This window comes from Meleagris gallopavo, chromosome 17 (assembly GCF_000146605.3).
Source record: "Meleagris gallopavo isolate NT-WF06-2002-E0010 breed Aviagen turkey brand Nicholas breeding stock chromosome 17, Turkey_5.1, whole genome shotgun sequence".
Taxonomy (NCBI): domain Eukaryota; kingdom Metazoa; phylum Chordata; class Aves; order Galliformes; family Phasianidae; genus Meleagris; species Meleagris gallopavo.
The window spans coordinates 1,168,935-1,185,798 of NC_015027.2; the positions used below are offsets into that span (position 1 = coordinate 1,168,935).

General features: G+C 42.8%; 1 protein-coding gene across 9 annotated transcripts in view; it reads right to left on the reverse strand.

Annotated features, from left to right (window-relative positions):
• Positions 1-16,864, reverse strand: part of ARVCF (ARVCF delta catenin family member) — a 219,420-nt gene that overhangs the window by 75,701 nt on the left and 126,855 nt on the right. For 8 of the 9 annotated variants that reach the window (XM_010719984.3, XM_010719983.3, XM_031555925.1 and 5 more), the window contains one exon: positions 6,507-6,665. In XM_010719984.3, coding sequence (XP_010718286.1) covers positions 6,507-6,632 — 126 coding nt within the window. In that variant the 5' untranslated portion in view covers positions 6,633-6,665. Of the gene's footprint in view, positions 1-6,506; positions 6,666-14,130; positions 14,170-16,864 lie in introns of all 9 variants that reach the window. The other variant, XM_031555926.1, reaches the window with a different exon arrangement.

A 16,864-nucleotide genomic window follows, 5' to 3' on the forward strand; every position in this document is an offset into this window, starting at 1 on the left:
TGCAGCAACAGCACAAAAGAAGGAGCAAGCTTTGACCTTTCAGATCCCTGGAGAGGTGTGACAGGGAGCTGTCACTATGGCACATCTTCAGCCAACATCACTGCTGCCAATCTGGACACTTGCTTGTTTTCTCCTGTCTCCTTTTTCTGGAGAATCGTTGTTATTATCAGACAGGATGGGGTAACACAACACAGTCATGTCAGAGCAAGGACAACTGTCTACAAATACTCAGTATGCATATACAAAAAAGTAGAGAATCAGAACATTTGGAAAATCAATTCCTACGTGATTTGTGACTTCTCATTTACATTTAATTAAACAGAGTTTTTCCACCATGCTCCTGTATGCTACAGAGTACAGAGAACATAGAAAGCAGGATTCATTTGCAATTTTTCTTCAGTTTGCCTCTTTTTCGTTTATTTGAGCACAGGCAAGTTTCCAGCAGCTGCACTAGTCAAAAAGACTCCCCTGGCATCAGCCAGCACACAGAAGAACAAGTTGACAATGTCAACACCGCCTCACCTCTATCATTTACTGAATGTTCCCACTATTAACAGCAGAAGGAATCAGCACAATCAAGAAACCGTTGTCAGAAACATAAAAAGGAACATTTCAACCTAGCACAGAAGAACACATTTCTCATGGCATAAAAGCATCCAATAATGCCAAAGGTATTGTGGGAGGGGGAGGTCAAATCAAGTCTGTTCATATTTTGAGCAAGGGAGTATTTGCACTATGCCTCATTTGTCAGGGTTGGGCACTGAAACAGAAGATTTATCATGTGATAAATGTTGTGCCTACAGGACAATAAAGGGAAGCTTTTTGGAAGCAATTAGCCAGCACACAGAGGAAGGTCCATTTATTAGGCTTCCAAGCAAAAGAAAATAATAAACCTTTATTTCAGGAAATCCAGCTCCAGGGAATGTTTCAATTATATTTCTTAAAAGGAGAGGCAGCCTTGGATAGCTGACAGCACGGTAATCTTCTCTCCCAACATTTCTGTGGTTTCCTTAATACCAATACATTAGCCAGAGAAAATGAAGCAATTCCAAATGGGAGACCCAGCAGACGGTCTTATCTGCTCCCTGATCCTCCAGATGCATCCAATTTATTAGCATGAACTCTGCTCTGTAGGTATGCTGTAGTGAACAATTTAGAGACACAAGTTACTTTGAGATACTGCAATCTGACTTCCTCCATTTATCCACAGAAAATCCATCCTAAGAGTTTTTTTGCTTGATTACAAATCAAAGGGTGCTCAACTGCTTCAGTGCTATAGCCCCCCAGCCTGCCAGACAAGAGCTCCTGATGGCCTCTCTACGAAAAGATTGAGATGCTTAAAATACATTTGCTATTCTGTATGTTGTTATGTTCCTGGAAAGACATTTCTCTATAAGATACGGAAGAAATACCTGTACATTTGAAACAGTTTCTGTATTTTTCTGTTCCTTGTCCTTTTATTTGTCTTAAAGTGATAGGAAAGCAGGCCTGAAGAAACCCAGGCCTGGACTCACTGTACACACACACACGTACAGGTGCAGGAGTCCTCCACGCCACACTGCTCAGAGGGGGAAAGACAGCACTGAGACTGCAGTGGAAGAGTGCTGTCACCATCACATGCTGTCATCTTAGCAAGTAGTTACAGCTCCACCTTCCACCTCGTTATGGAGGGCTTTTGTTTTTCACTTTTGTTCTCTTCCCCCCCCCTTTCTCTGATGAATTAAGTACTTTATAAAAGCTGACAGGGCTAAAAATTTTGTTGAAACTCTGCCATAAAACAAAAACAAATGAGAAAGAATGTGCAAGGATAAAGGTGTTCTGACGTTTCCGAGAGCTCATTTTTCAACAATGCACTGTAAAAATTCATCAGCCCATGCAGGCCGAAGGTATTACCTTTCTATTAAACGCTGTGTAAGAACTCACTCCATAGGTTTTCAAAACAACAGCTCAAGTTTTTCCTTTTCAATTTTAAGCTTAGTGTTTCACTTTCTCAAAGGACCCTCAACTGTGGCAGAAATCCATTCCTCTATTACCTAAATCCTCTCGAATTTTCCACAAAGTTTCAAAGAACTGCATCTCAGAGTAGCTGGCACCAACACAGCAGAAGATTTCAAGTCACGAGCACCTTCCAGTTACTGCTGCTAGGAAGGGAGAGCAGTAATTGCTGCTGGGAAAGACTTGGCCTTCTTCAGTATTAGAGAAGACAAGGCAAATGGATGGCCTGGAAATGAAACAACTCTGTATCCTGATTGATTTTACAGTTTGTCACCATAAAACTTCTTTTTCAATGAATAAAAGTGACCCAGAGCTCTCAAATCTTTTTGCATTTCAACAAAGATAAAAATGAAAGGTGCCTAAAGAAAGAAAAAAGCAAGCATTAACAGGAGCACACAAATCCTGTTTGTTTTACTTCATTTCTCTTCAGCTGCTTTCAAACCAGCTTCTCTGACACGGCAGCCTCCTAGCAGCCCTCTCCCCAAGGTGACTTTGACTGTTGAGTATGATAGGTATTTGGCTTCCAGAGAGATTATGGAGCTGAAATGAAGCATTATGTGATACATCTTTTGTGCAGCAAATGTTACGTAGGGACTTAGCCAGCACGGTAGTGAGATAATAACAGTTGGGGGAAAATTACTCAGATATCTCATTTTTGAGAAGGCAGATGTTCTATTTAAAATATGTCAAATATTAAACTCTATTACGCTTCTTCCTGCTTCCCTGCAGCAGGCTTCTTCAGAGACATGGGGGGAAAGCACAAACTGTCGATGCTCTGCAATGAAGTGGTTTACTTCATGTATTGTTGGAGAGAGGAACCTCTGTAAATCATGGTTTTCAAACAACACAGGGGGATTTGTAAAAGAAAACAGCAGCACAAAGGATCATATGCACTTATAGCTTTTGCTGTGCTTCAGTTCAAGGGGAATCATTTATAGGCATTATTTTGTACAGCATAGCAAAAATAAATACAAATAATAGTTTTCTTTTACAGAGTCCAAAAACACATATCAAATCACATGGAGTTATCTAACCTCCCTATGGGCTGTGCAGCAAGGAAAGCACACACCTGGAAAATCCCTCTGGTCTCTTCAGCTCTTAAAAAGACGGCCTGTGTAACTTTGTCCTGGGAAGCAACGTGTGGCACCACCTGCTTTGTACAACAAGGCTGGAAAACGCAACTGCCATTGGCCAGGAGAACCTTCTAAATAGAGAGATAACAAAGACGGGTTCTGAACCTTTTCTTCCAAGAAGCTGAGATTAAGTGCAACAGCAAAGCATAAAACTTTTACTAAGCCTAACATGTAAGCACAAACCTAAGTAATCTCAAATTAGTTATCACCCTCGTGAAGTAACAGATAAGATTATTGCTGTAAGCAGATGTAAGGATTCCCCTCACAGGAAATGCCGTTCCTTTACAGTGATACAAAGCAGACACCACAATCAAGGCCACAGCTTCTCCCACTCCTTACTGAACTCCATTATGCAAACAGCCACGTAAACAAATTCTTATGCAAGTCTTAAAAGGCAGACCTGTAACAACATTGGCCTGTCCTACTGGGCAGATACCAAACCAGGGAGGATAAAATTTCTGTCCTGAGGATGTATTTTACTGACATAATACAGTGGCAACTTACCTGACAGCTAAACTTCAAGGTCATCAAACCGGGCAGGTCCCAACCCAGAGAGAGTGGAAATGGCCTGACTGCCGTGCTTGGTTCAGATAGGAATGGGAGATGGAAACTGCTCAGGTATCCCAGCAGAGCAGAGCACCGAGCGGACTGAGCACCTCAGCCCCTCCCCTCCTATACCCCTCAGAGGAGGAACGCTGCTCCTGCAGCACACTGCGTGCCCAGGGATGGATTTGCATCTCACATCGCACAGAAACTCTCCTTCACTGTCCTCACCTGAACAGCAAGGTCAGAATTTTGTCACCACACAGAAGGTGCAAAGAAGTTTCATTTTCCCTGCAAGGCACTAGCACATAATAACATGACCTATAAAACCACCACGATGATACCTATTAAAAGTGATAGTAAGTCCATGCCAATTAACTCCAGGACACTTAACCGATGCTACGGACTTCCAACAACTACGGTTTGCATTTTCACTTTCATTATCAACACTTCAAACACAAGTTGATTAAATAAAAATACAAAGAAAATCTGATCTTGTTTCCATATCTAAGAGCTGTTAAACCTGTGCCACATTATCACAGCAAGAAGTCAAAACAAAACCATTCAGAGATAGCAGCAACTTCAGCAAAGACTCAGTGTCTCTTTCAACAGAGTTAGGGCTAAGCCAACCCCATCTGTGTTTTGACATTTCAGAGGCACTTTCTCAACAGCTGGATATGTAGATATATAAATCTGTATTTATATAAAGAGTTGGTCTTTTTAGCAGCAAAACACTAGGAAGCAGCTCCAGATAGAATGTAGGTTGCTCTGAAAGTAATGCCTCCTGTTCATTTCCATGAAAACTACAACAGATGCAAGGAGTACAATAACGCTGTTCAACAGAGCAAATTCTCAGCTCCAGAACACTACTTCTCAGCACTACCACCACCATCAGCTGTGCAATGAACAAGAACTGCATGCCATGCTCCTAAAAATCTGCACTGGTGGAGACAACCCAGTGTCACTGCTGCTGAAATGCACCACCACCGCTCACTGTGCTCACAGCCACTGCTTGGTCTCCATCGAAGTTCACTAAGTGCTGGTGAGTGCTTCTGACAACGTGGGCCTACATAAATAGGAGGCATTACTTTTAGAGCAGCCTTCATGTGTAAGTAGAGGTCAGCAGAACTATTTGAAACAACATAAAACCAGAGTAAGACTACTATGCACCCTCTCCCGGTTCTTAACACACTACAGAACTGGGAATGAACTACAGTTAAGAGAGGAAAATGCAGCTCTTTGAAATTGGAAAGGCATTTGTAGGGATGTCATTTTTCCATTTTTTCCCATATGCAGACAGAATAGCTTGTTTTGGAGCCACCACTCAACTTTTCTCTGGAAAGATGGAGAAACAGCAGGTATTCTGCACAGGAGAAAATTGCACCTTTTCTGTTATGACAAAGACACAAATTTATCAGTGGCATAACTATTTCAAACTACTTCATGTGGTTCTGTTATCTAGGGAACACTACATGGCCTCCACTCTATTTTTATGGCCGTAACTATTTTATTCCTTGGCATAGCAGCACTAACAGCCTCCTAAAAATATGCACTACTATTACTCCATATGAAAAGGTGTCCATCACCACTGTAATTTTACCTCTTCCTTCCTGCAAACAACAGCTGTTGTTGCCACTAGAAAGAAATGAGTTACATCTGAAAAATGTCAGATTATTGGAAGGACTAATTAAAATGCGGTATTTTTGGTTGTTTGTTTTTTAAGACCATCATTTCCTTCTGACAAGCAGAAAACAGGCCAGTTACATTGTTCAACTAACAACTTTTTAAATGGATGCTCAGTGTATGCAAAACCCACTGATCTCAGAACACCAGGTGCTCAATCACTCTAAACTGAGACTCCAACGTCCTCAACAGATACCTCAGACAGCCACGCTTTTCTGGAATGCCAGAAAAATAAACACTGATTTACGTAACAACCTCTGTTCCCCTCCTAACATAAAAAGCAGCTGGAAAGTCTTTTTTTAAAATCACTGTTGTTCAGAAGTTCTTCAATAAGCAGTCACCCTTGATCTTTCAGAAGACCAAAACCTAATGAACATGTCAGCTCAACTTCCAAGGCCCAAATGTCAAGCTGTATCACTGCTGCAGAAATACCAAAAGCATGCAAGGCAATAGGAGCGTACAGCATCTGCTCAGCAGAGATTGAAAATTTATCTTACATGAAGGCTAAAAAAGGTAGCATGAGGAAAAGAAGATACACAGCATCTTTGAACCTGAGGTACAGGTTACTTGATAACATACCTAGCTTTCCCGATGCATCAGGAGTAAAATTCCATTCACAAGAATGTTGCAGAAGGTAAATACTGCAGTTTTATTTAAATGTGATATTTATGGTTCTAGAGGATAAAGTATAATTGCATACTATTATTACAAATCGTAATTAATTTGAAGATACGTTTCCAAGCACATTTTCCCCAGCTGTAAAAATCATTTACTTCATGCCCTTCCATCTCATCTAAGTCTCATACTTCCATATGTTTGCAGGGCAACGTCGTGATCTGTATCAGTAAAATGAAGTGAACTTTAAAATAATTATCAGTCTGGGAATGGGTGCTGGTGTTTTTGTTTGGTTAACCTAGGTAATTTCTACTGCTCAGCTCACAGCTCCATGAGCAGCTGCATCAGCACAGCTGACCGAGAGCAAGCCAGACACAAACTGACAAAAAAAACTAAGCTCAGCTTTGCTGACAAAGAGAACACAGTCAGAATCACGGAGGATCACAATAGCATGATTCTCACCACTCATTCTACTTTCTTTTACTTCCTGAGAAGATGGTATTCTCCCGTTTTCCTTGTTAGTTATTAACCTCTCACCTTGGTTTCAGTTCTCCTTGTTGTTCCATCCTCAGAAGTAACAATAGACACGTGGGAAGTGGGGGTGCCTGGATCTTCCTCCACAGTAACTGTTTCTTCCACCATTTCCTGAGGTTCTTGCATCATTGCTATAGATGTCTGGTTACTGGGGCTTTGTTCCTAAAGAAGCAAACAAACAAACAAAAAAATCATTTTTCCCTTCTACCATCACGGCATGCACATCTTACTGATTTCATCTTTTTCAATCGAATAACACATTTTACCTAACGACTTGCAAATAGGGATTCAGAGAAAGAAGAATCCACTGTTTCAAAAAATGCCAACCATGCAACTATACCAGTATGGCTGAGCTCAACTTCGTAAATGGAAATCATGTGAGTGTGCTGTAATGAACTTTGTATTTATAGGCAACCCACTACGGGCTAACAGACTGCTGCCTTATATTTAAGCCTGTCTTAAGCTTCCTCTCCAGTGCCCAGTGTAGGTGGAGTGGAATTTTGGTACATAAAACATTCTTTCTGTTCTGCGCTGAATGAGACCATTGGGTTTAGAGCAGTTTATCTTACACAACATTCAAAGTTTATTTCCTTTTGATAAAATACACTCTGTTTCAGACTACAGAAGGCTATGAATCATCAAGACCTACTATCACACTGACACCTGTCTCAAATCGTCCAAAGCAATGATAATCTAAAATGGATAGCTGAAAATTAACTGCTGAATTACGCAGAATGTTGCTGTTCATCTTCCCCTTGCTGAGTGCAGAAGGCCTACATGGCTATAAGCTCACTGAAAAGCATTAACAGATAGACAACATAGAGAAACACTGCACAGAAAGAAATAAGAGCACAGATCAGTTGTTGCAAGGCTGCCCAAAGAGAATGCTTCTGCTTCTCACCAGCACAAACATCTGAATTTTCCTTTCTCTTATGCAATTGTGTCCCAGCACAGCAATCAGAGAAGCTCTCCTTTGGTACACGAACGTATTTTAGAAGTTTCACAGCAAGTGGCCAATAAAGAATTGGCTAACATACTGAGAAATAAGCCTTTTCTCCAGCATGATGAGCCCTCAGCTATGCGAGACAGAATGGCAGACTGTTCATTTCTTTGTAATCCCTGAAGCTATCATGGCACAGAGGCCTCAGAGCCAAAGCAGGGTTCTATTTGCACATCCCGTCAAACAGGCATACATAGAAAAGCTTAAGGAATAAATGCATACATACACATTTACATACACACACACATTTTTCTTTTATTAATGGAAAGGAATGACAGAGGACCTTAATTTACAAAGTTAATATGTTTTTTTCTGAAGAAAACACCATGGGCAAACCCCATATACCTTTTCACATCACAAGAAAACAAAATGATTGGGAAGAAACTGTTGCCATGCAGGAGCCAAGTCTAATTACATCAATTTTAAATATTCTCTATTTGTGAAAGCCTCCCCACCAGAGGATGTAACACTATTTTCTAAACGTAGTGTCCCAAAGCTGCACTTTGTCCTGACCACGGGCTTTGGACCGCCCTGTGCTGTGCTGCACTCAGTGCAAGCCACGAATCCTGATCTCTGCTGAGCAGGCAGGAGCAATGTGCTGAGGTCTCATTAAGCTCCACTGGGAAACGTACCATTTAATCCTTGTGCGATCAGTAATTCCCTTTGAAACAAGCCAAGATGCCCTTGATCAGCTTCTGTTATTTACAGCTATGTTCTTACATTCTGAAATTTGGACTTGAGTAAGCCAGCTGTTTTCATTTCCAGGTAAGTCATGATAACAACCCAGACTGTGGCAATAAGATTCAGGCAGCCATCTCAGTCAAAAAGCAGAACAGACAACCTTCAAAGGAGCTGTGCTGCACCACCAGGGATGAGATAAGCAGACACTGCTCCCATTTCTATCGAAATCGAGAAATAACTCGGACAACAGAAATAGCCAGCCTGAGTAAGCTTCTGAAATCCTACAGAAAATCTCCCCATTCAACGTCCAGCAACTCAGGACACACACTAAATACTTGATGGTAGAGCTCAGATGCCAGATTCTGTCTTCTGCCTACAGCTTCAGGAGGGAAACGAGCTCTGGGACAAATACACAAATCCGCTCTTTATCCTGGAGCTATGAAATTACAGCTGCAGTTCAGCTTTCCCCAACCCACTGCAGAGCTTCCCTCCAAACAGAAGAACTTGCACAGCACTGCAGTACAGCGGAGACTCAAAACTTCTGTTATCTCTGTGCAATCCAAGTCTGACCAAAGACATCAGTTACCATGTATAGAATCCTTCTATTAAACCTTGTCCTGGTAAACCTCCTTGTATTTATGTGGCATCAAATGCCAAAACTGATTCAGGATGTGAGCCTTACTCCTTTTGCACATGTATGTGCATGGACATATCCATCTTGTTCATTCCTAGCTGCACACTGAGGTGCTGCCATGAATTCACCTATTTTCCTTCTCCTCTAGATTCTTCAAAAGAAAATTCTGCTTTGTGATAATAAATCTGAGGAGATTTCTGCCTACCTTCCATATTTTGCTCCTTCTGCTTCTGCAATACCTTTTGCTTTATAAAAAAAAACAAAACACCAAAGTCTCCCTTTGTATTCAGACTGCCTGTGGGCAAAGAAAAGCTTTAAAGCTGGGCACTTAAACACGAGTGAATTGCAAACTAGAGCATATTGACTTTAAATGAACACCAAGCCAGTTTTCATCCCATGGCTGCTTCTAAAATGAAGTTTCAGGTACAGATCTGCATTCCTACAGGAGAAAGGCAGTGTTAGCAAGAGACTGTCCTAAGCATCAGAAATAAAAGCTTCCAAAGTTCAAGATAGATTTCCTAATATAGGTAACTCAGCAGATTGCATTTCCTTGTGCTTTTCACTTCTTGGTACGTGATCCAATGAAAAAAGCAGTGAGCAGAGGACAGAACACCATCCAACTTGCTTTTCTCTGTATTAGCTTAAGGAAGCGGCTCTTTGATCTGCACAACCAGCACTTGTTCCACATCACTAACGTGCAATTGTCACAAGCTAGCATTAACACAGAAAAGATGCAAAGACTTTCTCCATTTTTAGTTTCCTCCATTATGGATTTTAGGTCATCACAAACTGCAAAAACTGGGACACCTTACCCCTTTCAACCACCTTCTTCAGGGCTCAGTTTCTAAGTCAGTATCTAGGGCGCTCTTGTTAAACACATCTCAGATTCCAAACATTTGGCAGCTAAGCCTAATTATTCAAAGTAAAACATAAATTACCAGATAGAACCAGAATACAACACTCCTAATGAATAATCCTACCAGTAATTCCCTGCCTGCTGAGGGCACGTAATTCCAGTTTAGAAAACCCTCTCCTTCATGCAGCCTGCTGGGACTTACAGAGCAAAAGCAGGACGGTGATCCTCCTTCCCTCCCACAGCCACGGCCCTGCAGCCCATCCCATGCTGCCAAACCAGAGGGGGTTGGTCCCCCAGCCCCAGAGGATCAGCAACCAGCACGCTGCTCCCAGTGGAGCATCTGGAAAGATGAAATCCAAAGGAAACTTCTTTCCAGTCCTCTTTAATGAGGGCCTGTCAGGATTCATGACTCTTCCTGCAGCCGACACATTACCCACGAGGTCCTCTTGAAATAATGGTGTTCAGCCCCTTCCACGAAAATTATGAAACATTAAGTTATAAGATCAGATTCTAATCCAGGTTAGAGCACTAGATACCAGCAGTCACGGTTTTTCTCCCTGCTTTTTGGAGTGCCAAATGAATCCCATCTTTCACTTGCATCTCCGGTACGCTTTAAAAACGCCAAGCTATTTAAACAGCAAAACAACATCAACCGTCAATTTATCCCCAGCTTGTAAAAGTTAAGTGCAGATGAAACAGCTAAAGACCTTGTAAAATAAGCAAGAAACACAATAATAGTAATTCTTGCTTTGTTAAAAAACAGAGTGATTTACTATTTAGGGCACATATCTCCTAGGGCTTATTTTGCATTAGAATACTACAGCTTCTGTAATCATCACCATCTCAAATCCTGGAGTTACATTTCCATCAAAGCAGCTACTTTCTATCTTTTTTTAATAAAAGAATAACCTCCCCTAGGAGGAACAGACATTCTACTTTAAAACAGTAAGCAAAGTTCTTTATTCGCTGCCTACGAAACGATTTAAAAGAGTCTGGAAATAATATTAAATTGCAGGAGATTATTACTTCCACTAAAACAGTCCCTCTTCAAACACAGGAAAACATGTACGTCGAATCATCATTCTCCCAGACGTATCCTTTGTTCAGCAGACTGCAATGCAGACTATTCAGGCTACTGCTTACTCCAGGCTACTGTTAGATACCAAATTTGAAGGGTTCTGCAGAGCACAAAAGCTGGATTCTACATCAGTGGACAAACTTGTCCTCAGTTGGCCCCGGCACAGACAAAGCTCAAGTGTATCAACTCCTGTGAAAAACATCAGAAGGCTGGTCATAATTAATGGCATTGGACACCAGGGCTAATTGAATCAAATAGGGATTCTCTCTTCTACCCTTCTTATACTTTGCTTGAATTACTTATTAAAGCTTCAGTTTCTGCAAAGCATGAGACAGCTTACAAGTGCAAAGAAGGCAAACATCAGTTTTGGTCTGACACTCAGTTCTGACAACGGTGTGCCCCACGGCTCTCCTTCCAGCTCAGGTCTGCGCTTCTAGCTCTGATGTTCTCAGGCTGTTATTTGCTGAAGGAATGTGGAGGAAAAAAGGAGAAGAAAAAAGGCAACCGAGATCACCATGTTCCTGGATTGAGAACGTACATCAGATCAACATCCCCATAGGGCATCAAAGTACAGAAAAGTCAGTGATGGAACTAGCTTGGTGTATCTGCGGCAGACCTTTTTCCAGCACAGGATCTAGCTCCCCAGCTGCTGAAAACTCCTAAATCTGATTATCATCACATTCTCCTGTTCTGTCAAGCTCTGCTGTTTTTTTGTTTGGTTTTGTTTTTCCACCAAAACATCCCACTGGGCCCTCAGCCCTGATTTGTCCGGGGAGCATTCTGTGCACTGTGGCAGTTCAACAGCTGACATCCAAGCAGGAGGCAGGGCACCTTTTTGAAGAATGCAAAGGCCTCATATTCAAGGGCTACCATGCACAGTATTCTTCCAGTTCCAAAAGCAAGGTCCAGGCCATAAGCCCCAAGCACAGCCGCACAGTCACAGCTCTCAGGACTCTTCACAACCAAAGGAACTACTGCTGTACAAGTAGGACCTGCTGATAATGTGTTACTCAAGCTCCAGAACAACAAAAAGCAGGTGGACTGGGCCATAAACAAACCCTGGCAGTGTAGGACATTGGAAAGAGTTTGAAGACAGGCAATGATTTCAAAATGAAAATACTTAAGTATTTACTTTGTTGCTGATCTCCTCTTGGTGCACATACTTCTCTGCTTAAGCATAAGGTGAAATTTTGTATATATGTGTATATTTACTTCAAGGTACACCCAAGCACATCAACCTGTAACCAGCTTCACGTGCTCTGCTGGAGCTCTCATAGCTCTGCCCCAGGGCTGGTCAGTTCCAACTGAAGGACAACTTCGGCTCTCCACGAAAGCAGGCTGCCCTGGCACGGGGCAGCAGGGTGAGCTCAGCTGCACACCGCAATGCCCGAGGCAGTTCCTCAGCACTTACACGCTTCCTTTGTCCTTCAGAAACACACACGACAAGCAACTAACAAGTAACACCAAGAGCTTTTTAAGCACCAAGGTTAAAGAGGAACTTTTCACCAGCTGAAAAACACCTCCCTCTACTACAGCAGTTGTGAAAAGCCACAATGCAGCCTTTTTTTGCAAGCGGGTCTGGCAATTCACCATCTGAAGGCATCGCACCTTTCAGGGAAGGCAAGAGGCAGAGGTGAAGGAGAAGGAATCAAACCCAAACAAGGCCTGCAGTAGTAACATTCACCCCCCAAACAGTGCCAGACACACTGGGGCTCTGTTCAGCCACACGGTAACTGCCCGTGCACAGGGCGCAGCGGTCAACAAAGAGAGCTTTTGTGCTATTTTAAACAATCTGAAGTGTCTCAGTTAATGGAAGACCGGGCAATTGGCCCTCAACTATTTCTAATTGACTGGAATGATGGATGAAGCTAAAGGGAAAGCTGACCCACTGAACTTTTCCATACAAAGCTAGAAAATGGAGGGAGACTGTAAACAGTTTATGAGAATGAGAAGTGGGAGAGGCAGAGTCCCAGGGGCCTTGCTCCTCTCAACCTGCTGAGAAGTTGTTTTAGACTGAGGAAAACAAAGAACTTCAACTCAGCAACATACAACAAAAAAACACTGGGGAAGAGCTAAACTAATAGGGTATTTTTCCCATGCTCCCCTCCCCTTTCCCCTGTAGCTACATAGCTCTGAAACGCAAGCTGGTCCTTTGACTCAGAAAGGCAATTTGTCACTTTGACAAGAAAGACATCTCTCAGGGCTCTGTATTGCTTTGCCCCGCTTTCCAGATTGACTGGGTGTTAACCAAAGGTGTCAGCCTCAACAGATGTGATAATATATACTTAAAAATTAAATGTTAACAATCCCACTACCATAGAAGTAATTGCTCAGCAAATCGAGCACACCAACTGACTTTCAGAACCAAAGCAACCACGCACTGAAAAAGGACAGTCCTGCCTCATCCTGACAGAGCAGCCTGCTGACCTACACATTCTCAGGGGGGATCTTGCAGGTAGGGAAAGGGATGCACAATAGGTTCAAACTGGCAGCAGCTACCTTCAGGCAGCTTAACAGGGTATTCAAATGCACAGTAACTGAATTCTTCCTCTCTAGTCCAAAATAATTGGAGTTTCAGAGAATAATTCAGATCTTACAGACTGAGTCATCTCCTTGCACACATCCAGCTCTTGACACTGATTACCTGTTGAAATACATTAAGCTCGGGGTCTTTTGAAAAGCACTAAAGCTGAGGGATGAACCCAGGCCTCAGAGTACAGGTAGTAACACCCAGAACTGGATGAGAGTAGCCCTGGTTGTTTGGCAAGACCATGCAAAAACAGAAGCATAAGCCGTACTTTTAGTATGGGCATGGTCAAAGAAAAAGAAAAAACAAAATAAAAACACGCCTGGAACATACAGTATTGGGGGTCCCTTATTTCTCCTAGCTGTCAACACTCTTCATCTGGAAAGCCTTCCCAGCAGGAAACCAGACTAAATGAGGGGAGAATGACTGTTTCTCACCAAGAGAGAGTTCAATGAGATTCACTGTAATTTAGATCTGTAGTTTTTTAGGTCAATCCTTCTCCCCAAGACAAACAAAATGCAAATCTATGTGTCTAATCTTTGACCAAACTCAGAACAGTTCAGACCTGCTTCCTCTCTGGAGTCTTTCAGATGAACTAACCAAAGCTAAATTAGGGAGATTTCTAGTGGGATGAGGTTACATCATGGATTACAATTTTCCAGTAAGCTTTTTCCTCCATCTCCACCTGCTGCCTCTACAATGCTGGCATTAACAGTGGTGTGGGATGACTCATTTGTACATTCCTTTCTGCAAGACAGGCATGCAGCTCTCATTTCTCCTTGACCCCACACAGTTTTGGTCATAAATAAAACTGATGCATGTATTACTAGATATCAAGTCCACAAACTTACATGCACATAGGAGTCAGAAGTACAAGCTAGGTCCTTCATCTAAAACAGAAAAAAGAACTGTCAGTTCAGCAGAGTACAGCAGTAAGTTTCTCTATGCACTCCGTGTGTCCCAGACTTTACCCCAGCCACCTAAACACACCTCTACTGTGTTAAACCAAGAGCTGCCAGACCCAGCCTGCCACTTCCAGGCTAACACTCACACATCTCCTTGCACTGCTACAGCAGTACTCTCAAGAACTGCATTCTGACCTAAATCAGATGCGAGCTGTCTCTGTACTCCTTAAATTATGATCAGGACTGGAATGTTATTTTAGTGTCCTAGCTACTATATCTGATCAGTGTTAAGTTTAACTAATCTCCTCATCTACCCACAATTTTGCCTGTAGAATTGAACTACAGAACAAGGAAGCTGCATTTGTGGCAAAACGCGTGGGCTACGACACAAAAAAACAAAACTGCTTTCATAAACTTAAGGGAGACAGAAATAACAAATGGGTCAGCAATGACTTTCAAAGCTTGAATTCCAGGGAAGTTGCTTCTTAAATAAATTATTCCTCATTCTAGGGAATACAAAGCGACTGACAATAAATCTCATCACCTGTCTCACGAGGAATGTGCTTGCTGACATCTCCCACTACAAAGCACCAAAGCAGCTTTGCTTGGCATCAAAACTGCTTCAGTCTGAACAGCTCTCCAAGAGTTCATTTCTTCCCTCTACGTCTCACCCCCTCCCCCCAGCCCCACACAGAAGCCGCGGTCTGACCACAAGGTAGCAGGAACCCAGCACACTGCTTCTGGCACAGGTCCGGCTCTCACTCTTATGTATCCCCAGAGACCAAAAATGTGACAGCAGGAAAGAAACTCTGCAGGAGGTCTCGTTATGACTACAAGTCCATTTGAACACCAAGAGACACAAACAAGCCAACAAAGCCAGAGGCCAAACCATCTGCTGTAAATCTTCTAAATGGAAGAGATTCCAGCAGAAAGGCAAGCTTTCCCAAGTGCAGTGCATTACTTTGTTATTTCAACTGCCCAGGAGAGCCCACGGATGGCTTTTTTCAGTAGCCCGTTTCCTTCACACATTCTCTGTATTTCTTAGGACTGAGCTTGCAGCCCTATTGTACACAGACAGGCTTCACACAGACTGAAAAGGCAGCAGAGAGACTTGCTAAGTCAGTGCTAAACAAGCAATAGACAGTTGGTAGAGAAAGGAAGAAAAAAAAAAAAAAAAGGGGGTGCGGGGGGGGAGAATGCTGATTAAGAGCATTTCATCATTTCCATATGGCATTTATTTGCATAGCCAGTGCTGGAAAGGGCTGTTCAGCTCCTGCATCTACAGCCTGGCATGGCTGCAGACAGTGCAGGGCTCCAGAAAACAGCTGACAGAAGAGGAGCAAGAAGAGATCAGAAGAGCTCTAAGATCAGAAAAGGCTCTTGTTCAGCCCTACGGTCCAAGCAATTCACCACACAGAGAAGGTCAAGGGTTGATCTGAGAACGGTTCAAGTGCCTAAAGGAGTGTCTTAGCTTCAACTGGGACCTGCCGGGCTAAACAACAAGGAGTAAGAGAAAGCTCAAAGAGAACCCTTCAATCCCACAGGTAAAGGTTCAATTAGTCCCAGTGTCAGGAAGCTGAGGGCTTACAGGGTACTTTTTGTTTCAAATTGTAGGAAGCGAGTAGCATAAATAAGAGATATTTTCACGCCAGAATTATCTTCACTACTTAAGATTAATTGGTCCAACCTATTAAAAAACATGTTCTCATTTAATCAGAAACTTGACAAGGAGAGGCGCTCAGGTGTACGCACACAAACACGCACACCCGATTGCGACACACTTCTGCAGACTTTTCAGTCTTAGAGCAAATTATTTACAGCTTGTTAAGGATTCCTCCCCCTTCCGCCCCCCAGAAAACCACATTTAAATGTAATAAAGAGACTGCTATCAGCCAGCAAAGCAGCTCAGCAGAGGGTCCCAGTCAACACTGGTTTTCCTTGTGGATTTCCCTCTCCTCTCACCAGCGACACAGGGAACCACCACCTCAGCCACGCCAGCAGTGCTACAAATAAGGTCAAACTCCAAACCAGGGCACGGTGAAAACTCAGCTGAGAAATGGCCAACCACCCAATCATACGTACCATAGTTTTTTTGTTTTTTAACTATTATTTCTGTTCTGCGTCCATTTGGCACTTCACAACGGAATTCAAATATGACAAAGATCAGGACAAAACACAGCCCTAGAGCTAGTGATGTAAGTCGCTTCTTTCCAACAGGTGTTCAGAAGCCATTTCTCCAATAAACACGCAGGTAACAACAACAGATGACACTAGATGAAATTAAGGACTTGCTAATAACTGACATCAGAAAGCCAGACCCGCTCTGCAGGCTGCAATTCCCTTGGCCAGACAAGCTGCAGCACTGCTGTTCCAAGCTGAGAACAAGCCAGCCACACTTCACTCCCACTCCTTGTTGCGTTTTATGCCAGGAAAGGGAATCTTTAATTTACCAGAGCAACCCAGCAAAGCTGAGGCTGCAAATAGGATACAGTGTGTATTAGCATCCCAGCCAGCCTGCTCATATGCTGGCCAGAGCTGTTCAAAGTGCATAATTCCCTAGGTGCGGGCTGGCAGCAGGGTCTGCCCTGCTTTGATGCCAACAAGCCTCCTCTCTTGGTCTCTTTTGTTAGTCAGGATGGTGCAGGATACACAGTTTTCATCTGTTCTGGTAGAATATGCA